Here is a 20443-nt window from a genome sequence, read left to right on the forward strand (position 1 = left end):
TTTTTTGCTTCCTCATATTCCAAATAATTGATTTGATTCAATGACAGATATCCTGTACTATACTGTTGAAACCCTGTAAATTATTCATTAGTTCATTTAGTGTATGCTTAATTTCTGACTGGTTCTTTTTCATGTCTTTAATGTTCTCACTAAGACCGTTGAAATTATCATAAGTCCCTTGAAGCTCTCATTGCAATACACAAGCATTCTTATAACCATTGTTTTGAACTCTGTATCTAGTAGTTTTCTTGCTTTAATTTCATTTAGTTATTTTTTATTTCTTCTGTCCTTTCATTTGTGACATGTTTCCTTGTCTCCATAATTTGACTGCTTTCCTGTGTTTGTTTCTATGTATTAGGAAAAGCTGTGATGTCTCCTGGAATTGGTAGAGTGGCTTGTGTAGTAGGTGTCTTGTAGGGCCAGTGGCTCACCCTCCACAGTCATCTGAGCTGGGCACTCTAGGTGCACCCCTGTGTGGGCTGTGTATATTGTCTTCTTGTATTTGAGCCTTGATTGCTATTGGTGTCACTAGGAGGAATTGACCTCCAGGCCAATTGGCTGTGAGGACCAGCTGTGATTACAGTGGAAGAGCTACTGTGCAGAAGACATCCCTATGGAGCATGACTTGCTTCAGTGGGGCTTTGGTGCTCACTGAGTCTGCCCCTTGAGTGTGTTGCTTGGGGATGTGTAGAGTTGTAATCTGACATGGTCTGAAGCTGTCCACCAGATACACTGGCTTTGGGGCCTACCGAGAGGTGCAAAGTCAGCCACTGCCTGGGGCCACCTGGAATAAGCTACAGAGCAATCTGCAGATGGCTGCTGCTTGTGTTGGGCTTGGAAGTACACAGACAAGGCCAAGCTATCAAGCAAGGCCGACTGCTGCTAGTGCTGGGTCTTGGGCCTCTTATGTATGGGGCATGCTGCTGCTTGTTTGAGAGATTTTAGAAAAGGTTAAAGCCTGAGCCAGGACAGGCTATTCACATGGAAAAGCTGTTGCAAACAGCTTGGGTAGGCCTGAAAATTATGTGGGGCAAGGTCTCAGGGAATCACCAGGGCCCTTTTAATAAGTCTCTCTTCACTTTGCTTCCCTACCCCCAGGCTTTCACATTCCACTAAAATACTCAAACTAAAAACTTGGTCAGACCTTCTTTAAAACCAACTGATCAATGAGCTTTTCACATCAAAGATTTTTGTGTATTCATATTTATCCAAAAAGTGGAAATATGGACTAAATAGTCTTTTCCAGAAGCCCATGTTGATTTTTATTTTTTCCTCTAAGAGTGACAGTAATATTTATTACAATCTTGCATTGTCATGAAGAACTTCTAGAACCCATCACAATATCTTACTTTAATACAATGCTTTGTCCAGGCTGGTGTGGCTCAATGGTTGAGCATCGACCTATGAACCAAGAGGTCATGGTTTGATTCCCAGTCAGGGCACATGTCTGGGTTGCAGGCTCAATCCCCAGTAGGGGGCAAGCAGGAGGCAACCAATCAATGATTCTCTCTCATCATTGATGTTTCTATCTCTCTCATCCTCTCTTTTCCTTTCTGAAATCAATAAAAATATATTTAAAACTAAAATAAAATAAAACAATGCTTTGTACATTGGGTTGAACCAGCCTACAACTAATTCTGACTTCTGAAAGTGGGAGAATTCCTGGTTTTTCAACTCTTTCTAGAATTCTTGTATATACTCTTATAGGAATTTAGAACAATACTCAAGAGATAGAGAGTACTCTTAAATCATCATTTATTATATTTTTTTCTAAGGGAATAAAAAGAGTAATTAGAAAATATCAACAATAAATTTTTGGAAAATCTCTTAATTTACAAACTGACATTTCTTCATGGAGAAGTTAGAGATATGCTGGTGATGATTTCTTTGATAATTTCAGATATTGTTTCTTTGCCTCTTAGGAGGCACTTACTCAGACTCTAATAAAAATGAACAATGTGAACATTTCTTGAGAACATGCAATTATGGTATAGTACATCTTTCAGTTCCCACTCTGACATTCTGAGTGCTTTAAAAAGCTACTCCATCAGCCATTCAGATAGTGGGAATGAAAAACAGATGGATTGTGAAGAACCAAAAAAGGAAGAGAAAAATAAAGCTCAATGTTACCCTTGAGTGTGCAGAGTATTATATCCCTCTCTTTAGCTCATCAAAGTTCAGGTGTAGCTGGGGAGTGATGCCTGAACCTCTAAGAGCCAATCTGTCAATAGAATCTTCCATCCCAACCTCCATATCCACTTTTTTTTAAAAAAATTGTAATTTACTGTTTGCAGTTAGAGGCCTTATAATGATGCAAGGAATAAATATTTACAGCCACTCTCACAAAACTTATCTTAATGCAAAACATGACTAGCACTAAAGAGGCACTCAAGGCATGCCCAGCCAACTCGTGTGGCCCTAGACTTCCACTAGACCTGAGACTTAAAAGGACCCAACTCAGTGCACAGCAAAGCCTTGTTCTTTTTTAATGCTGAATAATAGTTCATGGAATGAATGTTTCACAATATGCTTAACCATTCACACTTTGAAGAACATCTGGCTTGTTTCCAGTTTTTGCTTTTATTAAAAAGCTGCTATAAATATCTGTAGGTAGGTTTTTGTATGAACATACATTTTCATTTCCCTGGGATAAATGCCCAAGATTGTCATTGCTGGGTCATAGGGCAGTTTCATGTTCAGTTTTGTGTGTGTGTGTGTGTTTTGTTTTGTTTTTTTTTGGTCAGAAACTGGCAGTCTGTCTTCCATACTGGCTGTACTGCTGATATTTCCACCAACACTGCCTGAGTGATTGAGTTTCTCCACATCCTCGCCAGCAGTTGGTGTTCTCACTAGTCTTTATATTAGCCTCTCTGACAGATGTGTATAGCTCATCATGGTTTTAATTTGCATTTACCTAATGGATAATGATGTTGAACATCTTTTCATGGGTTCATTGAACACCTGTATATGCTCCTCTGTGAAATGTATATTCATACTTTTTGCCCATTTTCTAATTGGATTGTTTGCTTATTTACAGAGTTTGCTTATATATTATCTATATTAGTCCCTGTGGTTTGCAAATATTTTCTCTCATTCTGTAGTTTGTTTTTCATCCTTTGAATAGTGTCTTTTTTTTTTTTTATTCTCACCCGAGGATATATTTCTATTAATTTTAAGAGAGAAGAAGGGAGAGGGGGAGGCAAAAGGAGAAAAAGAGGGAGAGGAAAGGGAGAGAAGAGAGAGAGAGAGAGAGAGCCATCAATTGGTTGCCTCCCATGCGTGCCTGGACTAGGGATGGAACCTGCAACCTACGTATGTGCCCTGACCAGGAATTGAAGCCACAAACTTTTTTTCAAGTTTATCTTTATTGTTGAAAGTATTACAGATGTACCATTTTTCCCCCGTTCACCTCCCTCCACCCCACACCTCCCTCCTGCCCTAGGCCTTCATCACACTATTAACTGTGTCCTTGGAACCCACAAATTTTTGGTGTACAGGATGATGCTCCAACCAATTGAGCTACCCAACCAGGGCTTGGTGGGGTCTTTTGCTGAGCTTAAGTTTAAAATTTTGATGTGCGATTCATTCATTTTTGCTTTTATGGACTTTTATGGACTATGTTTTTCGTGTCAAATAATCTTTGTGATTTAGCCATGGCAGAGATATAGCTAGCAATAATCTTTTACATATAACAAGATGTAGAACACATTTCAAGACACAATTAATGTGTCATGATATTGTGTTATTAAATTTTGCTAATACATTTATTAGAAATATTGGTGAAAAGTGTACCTCCTCACCTCCCAGGCTGAAAAGGAGAGACCAAAGCCTTGGATACCAAGTAAGGTGAAAACAGTGCACACATTTGAAGAAAGGAAGTGGAATTCTAAAGATGCTGACATGTACAGAGGCAGTGGGAGTGAGTGAAGAATACACATCTGCCAGTGAAGCCCTCTAAGTACTTAGATGAACAGACAGTAAAAGGCACTTAGTGAAATTGCGACTATTATCTAGACAAGTTCTAATCCTAAGTAAAATACTGGGATTTAAAGTGACAGAAATTTCTAGTTAATCTTAAGTAAGGATCAAGGTAATAACAAAAACACTATCTGCCACTGAGTGGGAGGACAAACATTTATTTGATCATCTGTTAAGGTTGCCTTTTAGAAACTTTCAAAGACAGTATGCACTCTCAATCTAACAGAGATTGAGGACTTGATGTTAATGGGGCAAACGTGAAATGGGTGAATTAAGTCATTTTTGATATATCAACCAAACATAGAGATGTAGCAAGAGAACTATCTAGCTCATGTAAACAAATTTTGACTAAGTGTTATTTTTCCTGTACTCAGCTGGCAGCTGTTGGAAGTAATTTATTAAAATGATTCAAGCTGAAATATTTACATTATTTTCTTGAGAACAAAACTTATTCATTATAATTTGAAAAGTCATTTATTATTTTCATAATAAAAATGTATTCATCATATAATGTAATTCATCACTGATAAATTGAATGGCTAGAAAAAAGCAGAAATGTAATTGATACTACGGATCATAAATAAATGTGTACCATGATAGGGAAGGGAACAGGTGAAAGAGTGAACATAGAAGAGATACACAAAGCAGCAATATTATAGTTTAAGGTTTAAATGGACAAATTTTGCCTTGAAATAAATTAGTAAGCTTTCATTGCCTAATCAATAGACAAATGATGAATACAGGCAATCCATAATATATGATTTCCTAAAGAAATGTATTCCATTATTAAAAATCATTCTATATAATAAAAGTGTAATATGCAAATCAACTGAACAGCGAAATGACCGGTCGGCGTGGGGGCGGGGCCTGAGAGCAGTTGGCGCCAGGCCAGCCAAGGTGCATGCCAGTGGGCAGAGGAAGGAGATGGCAACAGGGTGCGGGGGGTGGTGGCGACCAATAGCGGGGAGATGGGCACTGGCGCCATCCCCTGATCGCCCACCTGGTCGCCTCCTGCAGAGGGAGACCACGGGCAGTGGCAGTGGTGGGGTGATTTGGGGCTGGGCCACCCCCAGCTTCATCCCCTGATCAGCCTGCTGGGATCGCATCCCACAGAGGGAGACCACTGGTGGCGGTGGAGCAATGGGAGGCAGGGCCAGCTTCTCGCCGCCCGCACTGTCCCCTGATCAACCTGTTGGTCACTGCCCTCAGAGGAAGGCCAGATGGTGGCTTAGGCCCACTCCTAAGTTGGACATTCCCTAAGGGCTCCCAGACTGTGAGAGGGCACAGGCTGGGTTGAGGACCGCCCCCCCCAGTGCATGAATTTTCGTGCACTGAGCCTCTAGTCTTTAATAAAAATCATCTTTACTATATTTAATTTACAATAAAACCAAATCTGGTTTGATGACTTTCACATGAAAATGAAAAATAGCAAAGGTATTTTTTAAGCCTTACCTTTCATTTATTTTTTTCATGAGAATTACTATTTTAACTTTTCCATCTTTTTCTATATAGCCATCTTTTTTGTTTTTTATTATCATTTCCCCTCTTTAGTCTAATTTTGAAATGCCAATAGACTTTATTCTTTTACATTTTGAGTGCTAGAAGACTATTCTCTTCCTTCTTTTAAAAAAAATATTTTTATTGATTTCAGAGTGGAAGGGAGAGGGTGAGATAGAAATGTCAGTGATGAGAGAATCATTGATCAGCTGCCTCCTGCACACCCCCTACTGGGGATTGAGCCTGCAACCTGGGCATGTGCCCTAACCGAGAATCAACCCTGACCCCCTGGTTCATAGGTTGATGCTTAACCACTGAGCCACATCAGCTAGGCCTCTTCCTACTTTTGTTTAAATGTTCAGTTCTTTTCTCTTTGTGGTCTGTCCATAAATAATTTATATTTTTTTATAAGTATAGCAATAGTTTTAATTTTTCATTCCTTATTTTCCTTTTTTTAAATTTCAATGTTGATATAATGGAGTTATGTGATTTTTTCCTACATCTATATATGCAGTGAAAATTCATTTAAATTTCTGAGTCACCTTTTTTGTATATGACATTATGTATTTCTAAAATAAGATAAACACTTAAGCAAAATTATTATACATAAGTGTAGTAATAGTTTTACAGTGTTTAGCTTTCTCTTCTAACTGTGCTAATAGTGCAAATCGTAGGTCTACAAAATGTATTTCTCAGCGCACTGAGATCATAAAAGTACAAATTACATTACTCTAACCATAAGGTCAAGTGGAAATTGGTCCTTATATATGAGGTTTTTGCTGTTTATTGGATTCGCGTTTATTTAAATTAAATTTGGCTTTTATACCACAAGATCACCACAATTTTGTTTCTTCAGAAAATTCCCTTGAACAACACTAGAGAAATAATAATTTATCCAAGTACGTAATTAACTTGTATTTTTTATTTTCTATATATAGCTTCATGGGAAGTTTCTCAAATAATAAATTGACATTTGAAATGTTACACTGAACCCAAATGGTAAGATGAAACAAATGACCTAATCTCTTTGAAGGTCAAGTTATAAATTATTCTTCTGATGAAGTAGGATACTTATGGTCCATGAGCAAAATCCCAACTGTGGGCTTCTTGATGAAGGCACTTAGACACTCCGGCTGCATCTCAAAGGAAATGTGGAGTCTGAGTTGTGTCAGAGTTTTGAGTGTTCACTGGAAGTGCAGAAGCTACACCAGGACGGACTTAAATGTGTCATCAGTTTTTCAGAGTTAAATTCTGCAGTGAATTCTTAATGGTTCCCAAAACTCACCACAGGATGGTCAGAGCATTGGTGCTTGTCATGGCATGGTCCCATTATTAACGTTAGTAGCCCAAGAAGGGTAAGTATGGAGGTCAAACATGGGCACCATCCAGGTGAACGTGCCCAGCATCACCACAGCAACACCCAAAATGTTGACGCCAAGTCCAGCTTTAACCTTGAACAGGAAAGAGCATAAATGTCAGTCTTCTAAAAAGAAAACCGAAGGGAATTGGAATACCATTACAGAATATATTTACATGCATACTAAATGATAGGTATAAATTGTTGATTTCATAAAACAATGAGTTCTTTCATTCATTTCAAAAGAGAATCTGTCCCCAACTAAATGCCATTTACCTGAAGAGTTTTAGAGAAGTTCCTCTTAGGAATATACTGGCCATTCTGATTAGAGAAAAAAATCCCTTTAATAATCTGCCATTTCACCCTGGCCAGGTGGCTCAGTTGGCTGGAGCATCATCCTGTACACCAAAAGGTTTGGGGTTTGATTCCTGGTCAGGGCACATACCAAGGCTGCGTGTTCTATCCCTGGTCCCTGGCAGGGAACAGTACAGGAGGCAACCAATGGATGTTTCTCTCACATCAGTGTCTCTCTCTCTCTTCCTTCCTCTCTCTCTAAAAATCATTAAAAATATCCTCTTGTGAGGATTAAAAAAAAATCTACCATTTCATGTTAAATCAAAATTAGAGTTTGTGGTTTTGTATTTCAGTGTGTAAAGTTCAGGTCACTATATGATAACTGGATCCTTCATAGTCAATATTGTTAATAGTGTACCCTTCAGTATTCTCGTATTAAGATTTAATAATGCCACTTCTATTCATCTTTCCTAGAGTTCCCACTTTTCTAGCTCTGACATCATCATTCTGATGTCCACGAAACAATCTCAAAGTTGCTTCCTATCCATTAAAACAGAGGCCGGCAAACTACTGCCCATGAACTGTTTTTGTAAATAAAGTTTTATGGGACAACAACACACCCATTGGTTTACATATTGTTGTTGAATGCTTTCATGACACAATGGCAGAGTTGAGGAGTAGTAACAGAGACCATATGGCCCACAGAGTCTCAAATATCTACTAGCTGTTTTTACAGAGAAAGCTGTTTATCTTTGCATCTCTGTATTAAAACAAAGCAAAAGGCGGCCAACCAGCAGTGATTACTCAGAGATCCCCTTTCCAGTCTGTGCAAGCCACTCATTTATTCTGGAACCTTGTTTTTATTTTTAAAACTCACATACATAGGACATTGCTTATGTTATGCACATTTTTTTTTTTTTACCGAAACGATAGTACATGACTTTTGCATTGAGGTGTTTCCAGGATTTTTACCTTGGGGGGAGGGGGGTGGCGGGGGGGGGGGTGGTGTGTGCGTGGGGCGGGGAGGGGTTAGCAATCTGTGTAGAGGGAAGGAAGTGAGGACTTAACTTGAAGTCGCATTTGCATAGCAAGCCCCCCGAATTTACTTTGGTTATATTCTTGTTTGTTTTGGCTGAGAAGTTGGCAATCAAAATTGGGAGGAGACTAGAGCATTCTCAAGCTAGTTCTTGATTATCACTACTTCTGTATTTGGTAAAAATGTGCATGTTTTGTCTCTTAGACTTTCTATTATTACTTGCTTGTGCTTTCACTTCAGGTGCCGCTATTAAATCAGAACAAGAAAGATGACTTTACATCATTCAGGCACTGAGCCTCATGTGTTATTCAGAGCCAATGTCAGCCGCACAAATATCTGTGATAGTAAACCACAGTGCTTGATTGCTGAATTTCATTAGCCCTTCCTCCCTTATCCTAGGTCAAGTTAGATCTGATCTTGACATGTAAGGGTTAGCCTTTGTGTTGACCATATTCTATGCTTTGCTGATACATTCAGTATCTCTGTAGTCCTGAGATACATTCAATGATGTGTTTGCTTCTGGTTATCACTCTTCAAAACAATTATATGACCAGAATCACTCTATGACACACTCACTCTCAGAAGCAGAGCTCAAGCCATGTTTTTCATGGCAGTTGATTCACGTGTAAAAGGAGAGAGAACCTAAGACTTCACAAAAACTGGCTTCTGAGACTGACCGTGTTCCTTCAGCTCACTCACCATGTCAGTAATCTTTAGATGGCCATAGGAAAAAACGATGGCATTGGATGGATTTGCTACTGGTAGGAGGACTGCAAATGAAGTACACAGAGTAGAAGGTATCAAAATATACAGAGGGTTCACGTGAATAGCTTCAGCCTGTTGCAAAAGAAAAAAAAAGAGTCTAAGTAATATTTTGAGATACATCAAGCATAAAAATGGGCAAAATTATAATAACAAACTTCCAGAAGCAGGTAGAAACCGAAGACATAAAATTATACATAAGTGCAGTTATCACTTGAAGAATATTTTTCATCTAATGTCTCTTCCTCTTGTTTATGTGCTTATTAGTGCCCATTTAAGAATTATAGCTCAGTTAATTTAGAAAATAAAGTTTCATTTATTCCAGAAACTAAACAAAAACAGCAACCATTTATTATTTATTGGGTATTAGGTGCTATGCTAAGTGTTTACCTGTATATAAAATATATATGTTTATATATAATATATGAAGCTTCCATGTATTATATGTATTGTATAAAATAATATAATAAACTATATATATATATATAACATATAAATCAATTTTCACAATTATCTTATGACCAAATAACAGATGAAGAAACCAAGGCCTGAAAGTCTAAAAGTAACTCATTAAACACACAGCTGACAAGCAATAGAGTTTAGGTGGGGTCTCAGGCCCCTCTGGCTCCAAAGCTTCTCATCATCCCATGAACTTTACTGCCTCTGTGACATATATACTTTAAAACTTGCTTAGGGATCATCACAGAAGAAAATTAGCATTATTCTTAATTTATCACATAATTTTCTAAATGCTCTATGTTGAGAAATAAAAACCAGAAAAAAAACCAATACTTGCCAATTTAAATTCCAACATTTCTTTTCTAATTTGAAGCATCAGCTCAAGAATGCTAACATATGCCCCTTGAGCTAGTAGCAGAAAAATTCCAGAAGGGCAATGCTCTTAATTTAAAGTGCTTTCCTTTCACCAAATCCATCTGTCCAAATAGGAAAAACATTGACTTAAAGCTATATCTTGTAATTGCTAGCTAGGTGGGGAGAAGAAGAGAAGACAGTCTATCCCTCTCTCTCTCCTTGCAGATCTGCTTCTTACTTATCTTTGAAAATTCTTCCCTGGGCAGTAGAGAATTGTGTCTAATATATTTAAGCTTGAAGCCTGAAGTGTAAGCCTAGGTTTTCAATCACTTATATAAAGCAGTTCTCAGAAGTTCAGAACTAATCTGGAGGGAGAAGTGTCAGAGTTAGAGGTCGAAATACTAAAATTGTCAGGAAACACTGAACCTAAAAGTCTTACAGCTGGAAAGGATCTGGGTTGGCCGTCCCACTTATCTGCAAATTGAAAATCTGAATGAACAGAAAGTAAGTGGTTAAGATCCTGCTGCTTGAATGTGGAAGAAAAGAGTTCTGCTGAGTTGAGCTCTCCTGAAAGGTAGGAATGCAAATAAAGACCCTTCTATCAGTGATTTCCAGGAGGACCATTCAGGCCCAAAATGATTCTATACCACAATAGGAGAACAAGCAAAGCAGAACACTGCTCTTTTGATAAAGAATATAAATGGGACAAGTGAGATACTCACCAGTGGAGCTAATATTGGGAGAAGGAGAGTGATGGTAGTTGCATTGCTGGCTACCTCTGTTAAAGATGTGACGAGCAAAGAAGACAACAGAATTATTACCCATACTGGTAATGATCCTAGAGGAGATAATTTGTTTCCTATCCACATAGATAGTCCTGATGCCTACAAAAACAAATTTACAACATTTGTTATTCATTAACAGTTCATTTTAATGGACAATTTAAATTTATAAAAAAACATTATTTTCTCTAAGAACTCTGTTTCTAAAATATAATTTTAACCTCTCATATTTTCCTGTGGCTTGGCAGATCTGCTGGGCTTTGACCTGGAGAAGCTCTCATTTATTTTTATTGTAAGACTACCAATATGCTTTAGAAAGTTTAAATTGTCTTCTATATTTTTCAATTAAATGTTAATGTTATCTAATTAATATATGTGGACATTTTAACAACTAGAACTGTAGGGCTTTAAGGAAAGAGTGGTCCTTCTGGTCTACCTCCGTCCACTCCTAAATAGTGTTTCATAGACACAACAACTTTCAACTGAGATTAGCTATTTAGAGCTATGTTTAGGTATTTATGGTTATTTTTAAAAATTACCCTTTTTCCTAATTTTCAAATGTAGACATTATTTACTGACTTAGGTAAGGATTCCGTTTTCTTGCACCAGATCTCATCCACCACACATATATTTCCTCTCCCTCCATTCCCTTACACTCATATAGCAACATTTTTTATTAAATCAATATTTAAAGTTTACCATTATGATTATATGAACATTGTTCATACCAAGTCATTTAATGTACTGTGATCATATTTACTTTTTTTGTTTTGATTATATTTACTTTTTTTTTTGTTTTGTTCTACTGTTGTTTTCCCAGGGAGTAATGGCCTCATTCTTTGCTTGGTTTTCTAAGTACCTGTCACGGATTTTCAGCATACTCTCCAGAAAAATTAGAAAACTCCCCACAAGTAGACAAACAGATTGTTCCTTCTCATTTTCCCCCAGGGAGATGTCCATCCTGGAGTATTCCCTCCTTCTGTTCCATCTGGACTAGTTGCCCTTCATGTCAATTCTACTGTTGTTGTTCTGAGATCTCTCTTCACTGGTGTACTATATGCTCCCCTCACCTCCTTCTCCTGTGGGAATCCTTTCTTCCTAATGCCTCTGTGTTGGTGGAGACCTTCTTCTAAAGCTTCCTGAGAATTGGTGAATGGGAGGCTTCTTTTGTTTGTTTGTTTCTGCATGTCTGAAAACCTCTTTATTTTCTTTTCACACTGTTTTGATACTTTAGCTCTTGTAAAATTCTAGACTTGAAATAGTTATTGCTCAGCCAGAAAGACTGATGGCATTCTGATTTTTGATTCATTGTACATAGTACAAAGAAATCAGCTGGATGCAAATTAATAAGTATGTTATTCTATTCTCTTCTCCCACCCAGGGAAAATCCTCTATTTACGAGATTTCACTTGACTGCTGCATGTGTGAATTTTATGCCCAAGTCAAACTGGGATTGGCATCTTTTAGAAGAGTTCTAATTATAAGCAGTATACCCTTACATCAAAAGTTGGCAAAATATCCCCAGATATGGTACCAGATACTATGTATGTTATTTGTGGTCTTGATTTATACTTTTGTTTGTCTTTTACTTTTAGATGGAAAAAGTCTGTGTACCATTTAAGTCATATTGGTAGAAGTTCATCTTAAAATATAATTACATATATCGTAAGAATGGGTTTTATCTATGTTTAGATGCTGCCAGCAAAGATTAGACCACATATAGTCCCCCCACTACCACCACCTCTGGAAGCCATCATAACACCCAAGATTTTGAAATTCTACATGAAATGCTTTAATATTGGGCACTTAGTAGCTCTTTCAATCCATGATCTCAAAGTCTTCAGTTCTGGGAAATTTCTTGTATAGTTTTTGGAAATGTCCTTCTATTTCTTTTTATTTTCTTTCTTCTTTTTCTTCTCCTTCTGAAACTCCTATTTGTTGGCTGTTGGAGATTTGGAGTTGCTACTCTAATTTTCTTATCTTTTTTTTTATATTACCTTTTCTTCATCTTTTTGTTTTATTTCCTGAAATGAGTTCATCTTCTAACTGCTACTGAATTTTTAAATTTCTTTTACAATATTTTTCATCTTCAGTGGATCTGTCTTACTTTCTGTTTATCCTTTATTTAGAAAGTAACATTCTACTTGTTTTGCATGTCTTTAATGTTTCTAAAATCCCTTTGGGGCCTCAATGATAAAATTTCAAAAATTTCTTTTGTTTCATACATTTTCTTTGCTTTTATGTGTTTCTTTTCAATTTTTCTTATTTATTACTGGTTACTGTATCAGAGGCTTCCTCAACTATCTGATGGCCTCATATAGTCCATTCATGTTTAAAAAGGAGGTAAAGAAATAATAATTTTGAAAGCTCTTAGTGCCTGGTCAAAGACTGTTAAGAAAAATACTTTACTGTTGGTCACTAAGCTGTGAGCCAGAGTCTCATTGATTCAAGTTTGTTACATAATAAATCTAAATTTTCTACTAGGGAGAGAAGAGAGTAATTGCCTGTCTATTCAGGACTGGAGAGAGTATTTGTGAGGCTTACAGCTCCTTAGACACTTCTAAAGCCATCCTTCACCTTTAATACTGAATTTTACCCCAGCTTTCAGTTAATCTGCTGCTTTCAATTTCTAAACCTGTGGATGAATCAGTTTGTTTCTTGTTGACTATCCTTTTACAGGATAGATTTCATCCTTCTCTACTATCTCTACAGTATAAAGTCAGTTACCCTTCAAATATCCTGTTTCTATATTTTAATTCATATTAACATCTCTTATATGTTACTGTTCCTGCTATAAATTCTTTATCTTTATGGGTTGGCACTTTGATGTTCTGTTATTGCCATGTCAGTGGGGAGCTGATAAAAATAGTGTTTAATTCTTCCATTTTTAACTCAGGAATGTGTGAAAAAGGGAGAGGAGGAGTTATTCACTGGTAAGAATTTGAGAGTGACTACCAGGGCATGAGGGTTCAATCATGTTAAAACATATCAAGGAACACTTAAGAGAGAGGGAGTTCAATGAAGTGAATGCTAGCTCATGTTTCCCAATTAGAAGGGTTATTTATTTCTGGACATTTTCCTAATTACAATTTGGGACAAAATTTTTTAAAAAATTAACTGTCGTCAAAACTTTGTAAAACCAGTTTCTAGGGCCATATTTGCCCATAATCAGATTTTTGAAGCTCATGGTTTCTACCCCATCACTCAAAGGTAGGGCTATCCTGGATATTCCTAGAATAGTAGTCCTAGGATTTTCATAGCAAACTAGACCTACTTCCAGGGGTTCCCCATCCTTCCAGTGAGAGAGCCTACTGCATCAGAGTAGGCTCATATCTTTTCATTACCTTAAACTTTGCTAGACTACAGTCTGGCCAATGTTTTTAAAAACCTCTTTTGAGTGTTTAATCCAGACAGATATTCTAGGGGAGGAAAGATGAATGTAAGTTCATATTTATTCCAGGATTGCTGATTCTGATTTCCTCACAATTCAAATGAGCAGGCATAGGAATGAAGGTTATTGATTCTGAGAAATCAGATCTCATTACTGCTGGACTAGTGGAAAAGTGTATTTGTCATATATTTCTCTCACTTATATTTGAAAAGTCTACAAGGCAAGCCAAATGTAGGCTGAAAACGACTTTGTAAGTGGCACTCAGAATTTCATCTATTACTAAATCTTATTGCTGAAAGCTCAGTATCCAAATACAATACAGAAAAATTGACAATAAAGTCAGAAGCTAAAACCAGTCTCCCTGGAGGTTATTAAGAAGAGAACAGAGCAGGTAGTTTTTTGCCTTGAGAAGTATAAAAGTTTAACTTCCCAGAAACTAAAAGGCTGTATAAAACATCTCTCTCACCATCATTTTTACTTTGATGATAGAAAAAGAAAATGGAACAGCCATGAGTTTTGAATGTTTCACAGAAGGCTATAAAATCCAGAAACAAGAGATTTTTAATTTGTTCAAGAGAAGAGGATTTTTATGAAATTTTTGAAGCAATCCTATAATGACCAGGACAATTTCAAGGGACAGTGACTTCCCCAGATATCTACTTTATATCAACTGGATAGATAGGCCAAGAAATAGCCAACTTGAATCCACCTATGGTTTTACTTCCCCCTAAAATTAGAAAGAATACAATATTAGCTATGGTTATGTGAAATTCTCTCAGGACTTTATTCCATAAACATGTATTCAGTACCTTTAATATATTTAATATGTAATAAATAATATAATAAATAAATAATGTAATACATTCCTATTATTTCTTATTGTCCTTCTTTGACAACATTAAGACCATGATACATTCCAGAAAACTCTGAGAGCTACTCAAATCTATCATGAAATAAGGAAAAAATATAAATAAAAAATGTTTCACTAGTAGTCACCGTATGTATGATTTTTATTTATTTTTCTTATTAAGCTATTTTTCTAATACTATAATTTCTATGCTTTATTTCTTTTGACATGCATCATAAAAATTTATGCTTGGAGCCTGTAAAATGTTTTGAACTCTGAACTCACCTCATCTGTATGATATACTTACTGCATGGCTATTGAAACCGGTGTCATTAAAATGACAGAATGAAGTTGAATATAACAAAAGCTTGAATGTCCCCATGTTCTTCTTTGGAGCAGCCTAGTTAATTGTTAAATATCTTAGACGCAGCCCTGGCCAGTGTGACTCGGTGTTGGCCCGTGCACTGAGGGCTCACAAGTTTGATGCAGGGTCAAGGGCACTTACCTGGGTTGCAAGTTTGCTCCCCAGGCCCAGTTGGGCACTTATGGGAGGCAACCAATAGATGTGACTCTCTCATATTGATGTTTCTCTTTCTCTACCCTCTCCCTCCTCTCACTGTCTCTAAAAATCAATGGGAAAAATATTCTCCTGTGAGGATTAAGAACAACAACAAAAATCTTAGACACAGATTATTACCTCACAACCATCTGCCAAGGCAAACCCTCCACCAACAAGAATGACTATATCCCAGGGCATGAATTTCTGGAATTCTTTCCAAGTAATCAGTGGAGCGTAATCAAAAGCAACTGCAAAACAAAAACCCTACAGTTACACATTGCTTAAAATATGATATGAGATTTTCTTCATTATTGTAATGGCCACCTCCCAAGGAGTTTTTACTACTCTTATGTTGTTTTAAGATAGGGGAGTTGATCTGGACTTTGAGCAATTTCCACCTATCTTAGGTGGAAGATTATATTACTTAAACAGGTCATAACTTGGGAAAATCCTTTAGGTTATATTATAGAATGAATTTAGATAAATTATAACATCATTTATAATGCTATTCATTCATTTGATTCTACTAACATCTTTGCCTACTATGAGTAAAACAGTGTATTAGACTATACTATTCTTTGCTATGCAAACTGTCTGTAACAGTCCAATGGTTCTAATAGCATGAGTGTTGCATTAATATTCATTAGTATTTATTTGAATGTTTTATTTTTTTTTTCAAATTGCAAGGGTGCAGCATATAACAGGTTCATCAGGATTCCAGTTTAAAGTAATTCAAAACTCAGGTAAAATAATTTAAGTATCATTCATGAGACCCCTAAAATACTCATAAAGCAATTATCTTAAAAATTTCTCTTGATATTTGGTTCCTACTGGCTCCATAGATTTATTGAGAAATAAGATCATCCATGAACACATTATGTCCATTTATCATTTATGTGTAGCAGTCAGCCTTCTACATGATGAGATTCTAAGGTTACTAATTAGCTTCCTTCCCATCCCTTTTCCCCAAACCTAAACCAAACATATCCTTCACTATTGACAGAAATTTTGCTATTTCTTACTTGAATTAAGACCATATATTCTGTTAAAATGCAAACATCTTTGAAGTGTACCTTTCATGTAAAATGTAACATAATATGTCTTACCTGTTATTTTTAAACCTTCTGCAAATGAGTTTATCAGGGAGAAAAATTATTGAAGAATAAGAAGAAAGAGAATGTGAGAGAGAGGCAAGGCTTTGTCTGAGGGGGACTCAGATGTTGGAGCCAGGGATGTTAAGTCAAATATTAGTTCCTCAACACTTGCCCCTGCCAGGCCGTGGGGCTTAGATTTCAATGGTCAGAATTCTCAGGGTTTCATAGAAATCATTGCTCTGTAGTGCAACATCTCCTTATACTACACTTTGAGATGTTCTAGTCTCAGTGAAGAATGAAAGGCATTCATTTCTATGCTATACTGTTTATATTTGTCAGGGCCTTGAAATCTGACTCATTAGTCATTTATTGATTCTGACTCAAGGATTCAGGTGGGCCAACCCAAGAGCATGAATGAATCTCAGTTCCATTCCAATAAAAGGAAGGAAGGAAGGAAGAAAGGAAGGAAGGAAGGAAGGAAGGAAGGAAGGAAGGAAGGAAGGAAGGAAGGAAGGAAGGAAAGAAGGAAGGAAGGAAGGAAGGAAGGAAGGGAGAGAAGGAGGGAGGGAAGGAGGGAGGGAGGAAGGAAGGAAGGAAGGAAGGAAGGAAGGAAGGAAGGAAAGAAAAGAAAAACCAACAATTCTACTCTACCAGACTATTTACAGACAATTTTAAACCATTTGTCCCACCCTGACAACATATGAATCTGACTTCCTAAAACATGATGTGTTAGGTTAGTATTCAGATGTGGATGAATCCTATGTTTAAGAAGTGTTTGTGTCTGTGTGTGGGCGGAGTGAGTATACTCACATAAACATGCACACATGTTTGTCCATGTGTTATAAAGACAATGAGTGCTCCCTCTGAATACCTTTTCTTTCAATTGTGACACTAGGTTATGAGCTAGGGTAGGTTGATCTGCATTTTCTTCAGGACTATTATGAGGCTATAACTCCCTTGAAACTCCTTACCTTTGTAGATCATCAGCATTTAGTACCAAGGGCTCATTGTGAAGTAATGACTTGTTCCTACGTTTGCCAATAGTAAGATTAACTCTGATTATGAGAGGAGAAGTGAGCTCGTCAAAGACCAAATAATACACTCATAGCAGAGTCCTAACATGGAGCATAAGGAAATCTACTTCTCACTTCTGCAAAGTAGGATGATCCTTCTTGTGGCAGAAGGATGTGTGCTGCCTGACTAAGGGTTGCAGTGTGCAAACAGGAAGTGTGTCAACATGTCCATCCTGTTTTTCTAAATGCTAACTGAAACCAGTAGAATTTTGTATATTTTTGCTCTTCTGTCAAATTCATTCAAAATTATAAATAATACTCAACCAATTTCTCCTTTAGGTGTAGTTTTAGTCAATTTCTTAGCAGGAATAATAAAGAATAGGAGTCCTATAAGTAAGGCAACAGTTGAGTCTGTAGCAAAACCAGGATACCTGAAAAAGGACAAATGTGTTCATTAACAAATGACATCCAGAATTTGTGGGAACAAAACACTAAGTGACTATGTTTATATCATACAAGTAGTAGTGGTGGTATAGAGTATTTACTTTGGATCATCTGCTCTAGAAATCTATGGATTTACCAATAAATGATTTCCCACTAAATAACTTAGTGGAACTGAAAATTTCAGACCATGTTTCCATTGTTTCCCTATACTTTTTCTTCTCCCCCCCCCCCTCCCCCCCCCACCAAACCATGTGTATACACATGCTGACTTACTAGGCCAACATGGCAAATTTCCCTTTTGGTAAAGCTTACAGATCTGGTAAATAACTTTTTCTTTGAATTATTTGTTTTCATTACATTGGCAGAGAATTGATGTTGAAACAATTTATAACATCCTAGTATTGAAATGTGGCAAGGCATGATTGTTTCTAGAGTCCTTGAAAGCTCTTTTGTAAATTGTGAAAGTGAATGATCTGTTTTCTAAGGTATAACATCTGCTTCTATGATTATAAACCCTAGCCATATCATACAAATGAAATCAACCCATTTAATACATTGCACCCTATGAAACTTAATCAAGAATATTAATTATTAGAATGGCTTATGAGATGCTCATAAGTGATCACTGTTCAGATCAAGAGTGATTCGGGAACAGATGGGGTTTTAGAATCATGAGGCCATTCCAGCAAATAAGACAGGTTCCCAGAAGCCTCATCAGTTAAGAAGCACCTGGAGACTAGATATGAATGAAACAGGCATAAATAATTAGAATTTGGTTTTAAAACTCAGCCATATTTAACTAGTGAATCTTTGGATTCTGAGAAGAAATCCTTATTCCCTAAAGGTTATTTTGCTACCTTGTCACTCAATGATGCAGGTGTATTATAGAAGCTCTCTACTCCTGTAATTTACTTGAACAAACTAAAATCAAGAAAATGCAGTATATTATTCAAGCTGACAATTTATAACACAGTTTTTTTTCCCTAAATGTAGATTTTCTGTCTTGCATTGTTGGGTAAAAAAGCTACCTTGGTGTAATTTATTCAATAAACTTAACTAATCTTACATGGTCATTATTCCTTATTTCTTTTATCTCTGTTATAAGTTACAGTTGGATTTTTTGCCAAATTAGCTCAGGCATCATGTAATCTGATTTTGTTTTTATGAAGACACATTGGACTCAGTCCAAGCTCAAACAGATGGAATGAAAACATTAGGTGGTAGCTATAAATCTTGATCTCTCATACTAGCTTTGGAACATCTAAATGTCTAAAACCTCTTCATTACAGATAGATTCTACAGAATATACACTTAAAATGAAATCAACCCATAAATACTGAAATAATTTATTTTCCAAAGATTTTAAAAACTATTATTATTTTATTATGTTTATTTTAGTTTCCATTTGTTCTAAATTAATTTAGGTTGCTTCAGTATTACAAAAGGTAAGGTTACATAAATTTTAGTTGCTTTTATTTATATCTTCAAATCCCTTCCTATCTCAAACCTTTGTTCCTTTTACTATTGATTTATCTCAGAATTCTAGGTAACACGTGCACCTGACCATACCAAATACACTCTATTTTTCTGCTACAAACAAAACATCTCCTGAATTACATTTCCCTCCTGTCAGCAAGAAATTAGAAACTGATTACATTGAATTTACTATTGGGATTTCAGCTTTATTTTTATTAGCTGTTGTTTGATTTCATTTAGTTTTTACACATTGGTGTTTAGAAAAGACTCCCCTTACCGAGGATGATAGAAGAGGAATTTTTAAAAAGTGGAAGAATTATTTTTTATGTTGGTCTAGTCCTATTACAAAACTACATAGTACCATCAAACATTAAACAATCATTTGCTTTCAATAGCTTGCACTGAATAATTGGAAGCTGTCTTTTTAGACCTCTCAGAATGAAAAGGTTTAGTCTTAAAGGAAACAAAAAGTTTATAAAGCTAAAGCAGATTCTTTGAAACATGCTACCACATCGCATTGCTACACTTGTATGCCCACTAGGAATTTGGACTCAGATTTTGCACCTTTAAAAAGTGCTGGCAATGCCTGTATAACCAGATGGCTCTGATTTTTAAAAAAAGAATTTCTTTATTCTATGTGGGAATAATATATTTGACTCAAACAATTCTGGTTTCTGCCCCCGAATACATTGATTCTTGCTGGGGGCTGTGAGACAGGAAGTCCAAATCAGAGATCTGCTGAATTTAGAAACTAGATTAATTCAGTGAAGATAGATTGGGAACACAAATCTCAAAACCCAAGTATTTATAATCACATGTGGGATGGCTCTTAATTTAGAAAATTATGCTGCCATATACCCCCCCCTCCCACCAGTTCACATGATTCAGCATTGACTGCTGGTATGTAAGACATTGAGAGATAAAATTAACTCTGACCCAGCTTCTAACAGAAGTTTGTAAAATCAGACTTATTATTTAATCAGGAATTCCTTACCTAAAAAATAGGGGCAGGCATGGGTTTATAGTGAATTCGTGTTTAATTGACATACACAGAGAAAAAGACAAGATGCTGAACCAAATAAATAATCCCCCATAGAAGT

General features: G+C 36.5%; 1 protein-coding gene across 5 annotated transcripts in view; it reads right to left on the reverse strand.

The window, feature by feature from the left end:
• Positions 1-6375: 6375 nt before the first annotated feature.
• Positions 6376-20443, reverse strand: part of SLC13A1 (solute carrier family 13 member 1) — an 85075-nt gene continuing 71007 nt past the window's right edge. For all 5 annotated transcript variants that reach the window (XM_070423817.1, XM_070423816.1, XM_070423814.1 and 2 more), the window contains 5 exons: positions 17748-17854; positions 15455-15564; positions 10460-10621; positions 8862-8999; positions 6376-6926 (listed from right to left, as the gene is read on the reverse strand). In XM_070423817.1, the coding sequence (XP_070279918.1) occupies positions 6789-6926; positions 8862-8999; positions 10460-10621; positions 15455-15564; positions 17748-17854 (655 nt within the window). In that variant the 3' untranslated portion in view covers positions 6376-6788. The remainder of the gene's footprint in view (positions 6927-8861; positions 9000-10459; positions 10622-15454; positions 15565-17747; positions 17855-20443) is intronic.

Source organism: Myotis yumanensis, unplaced genomic scaffold (genome assembly GCF_028538775.1).
Source record: "Myotis yumanensis isolate MYYU_CA2020_CCGP unplaced genomic scaffold, mMyoYum1.0.hap1 SCAF_9, whole genome shotgun sequence".
Taxonomy (NCBI): Eukaryota; Metazoa; Chordata; class Mammalia; order Chiroptera; family Vespertilionidae; genus Myotis; species Myotis yumanensis.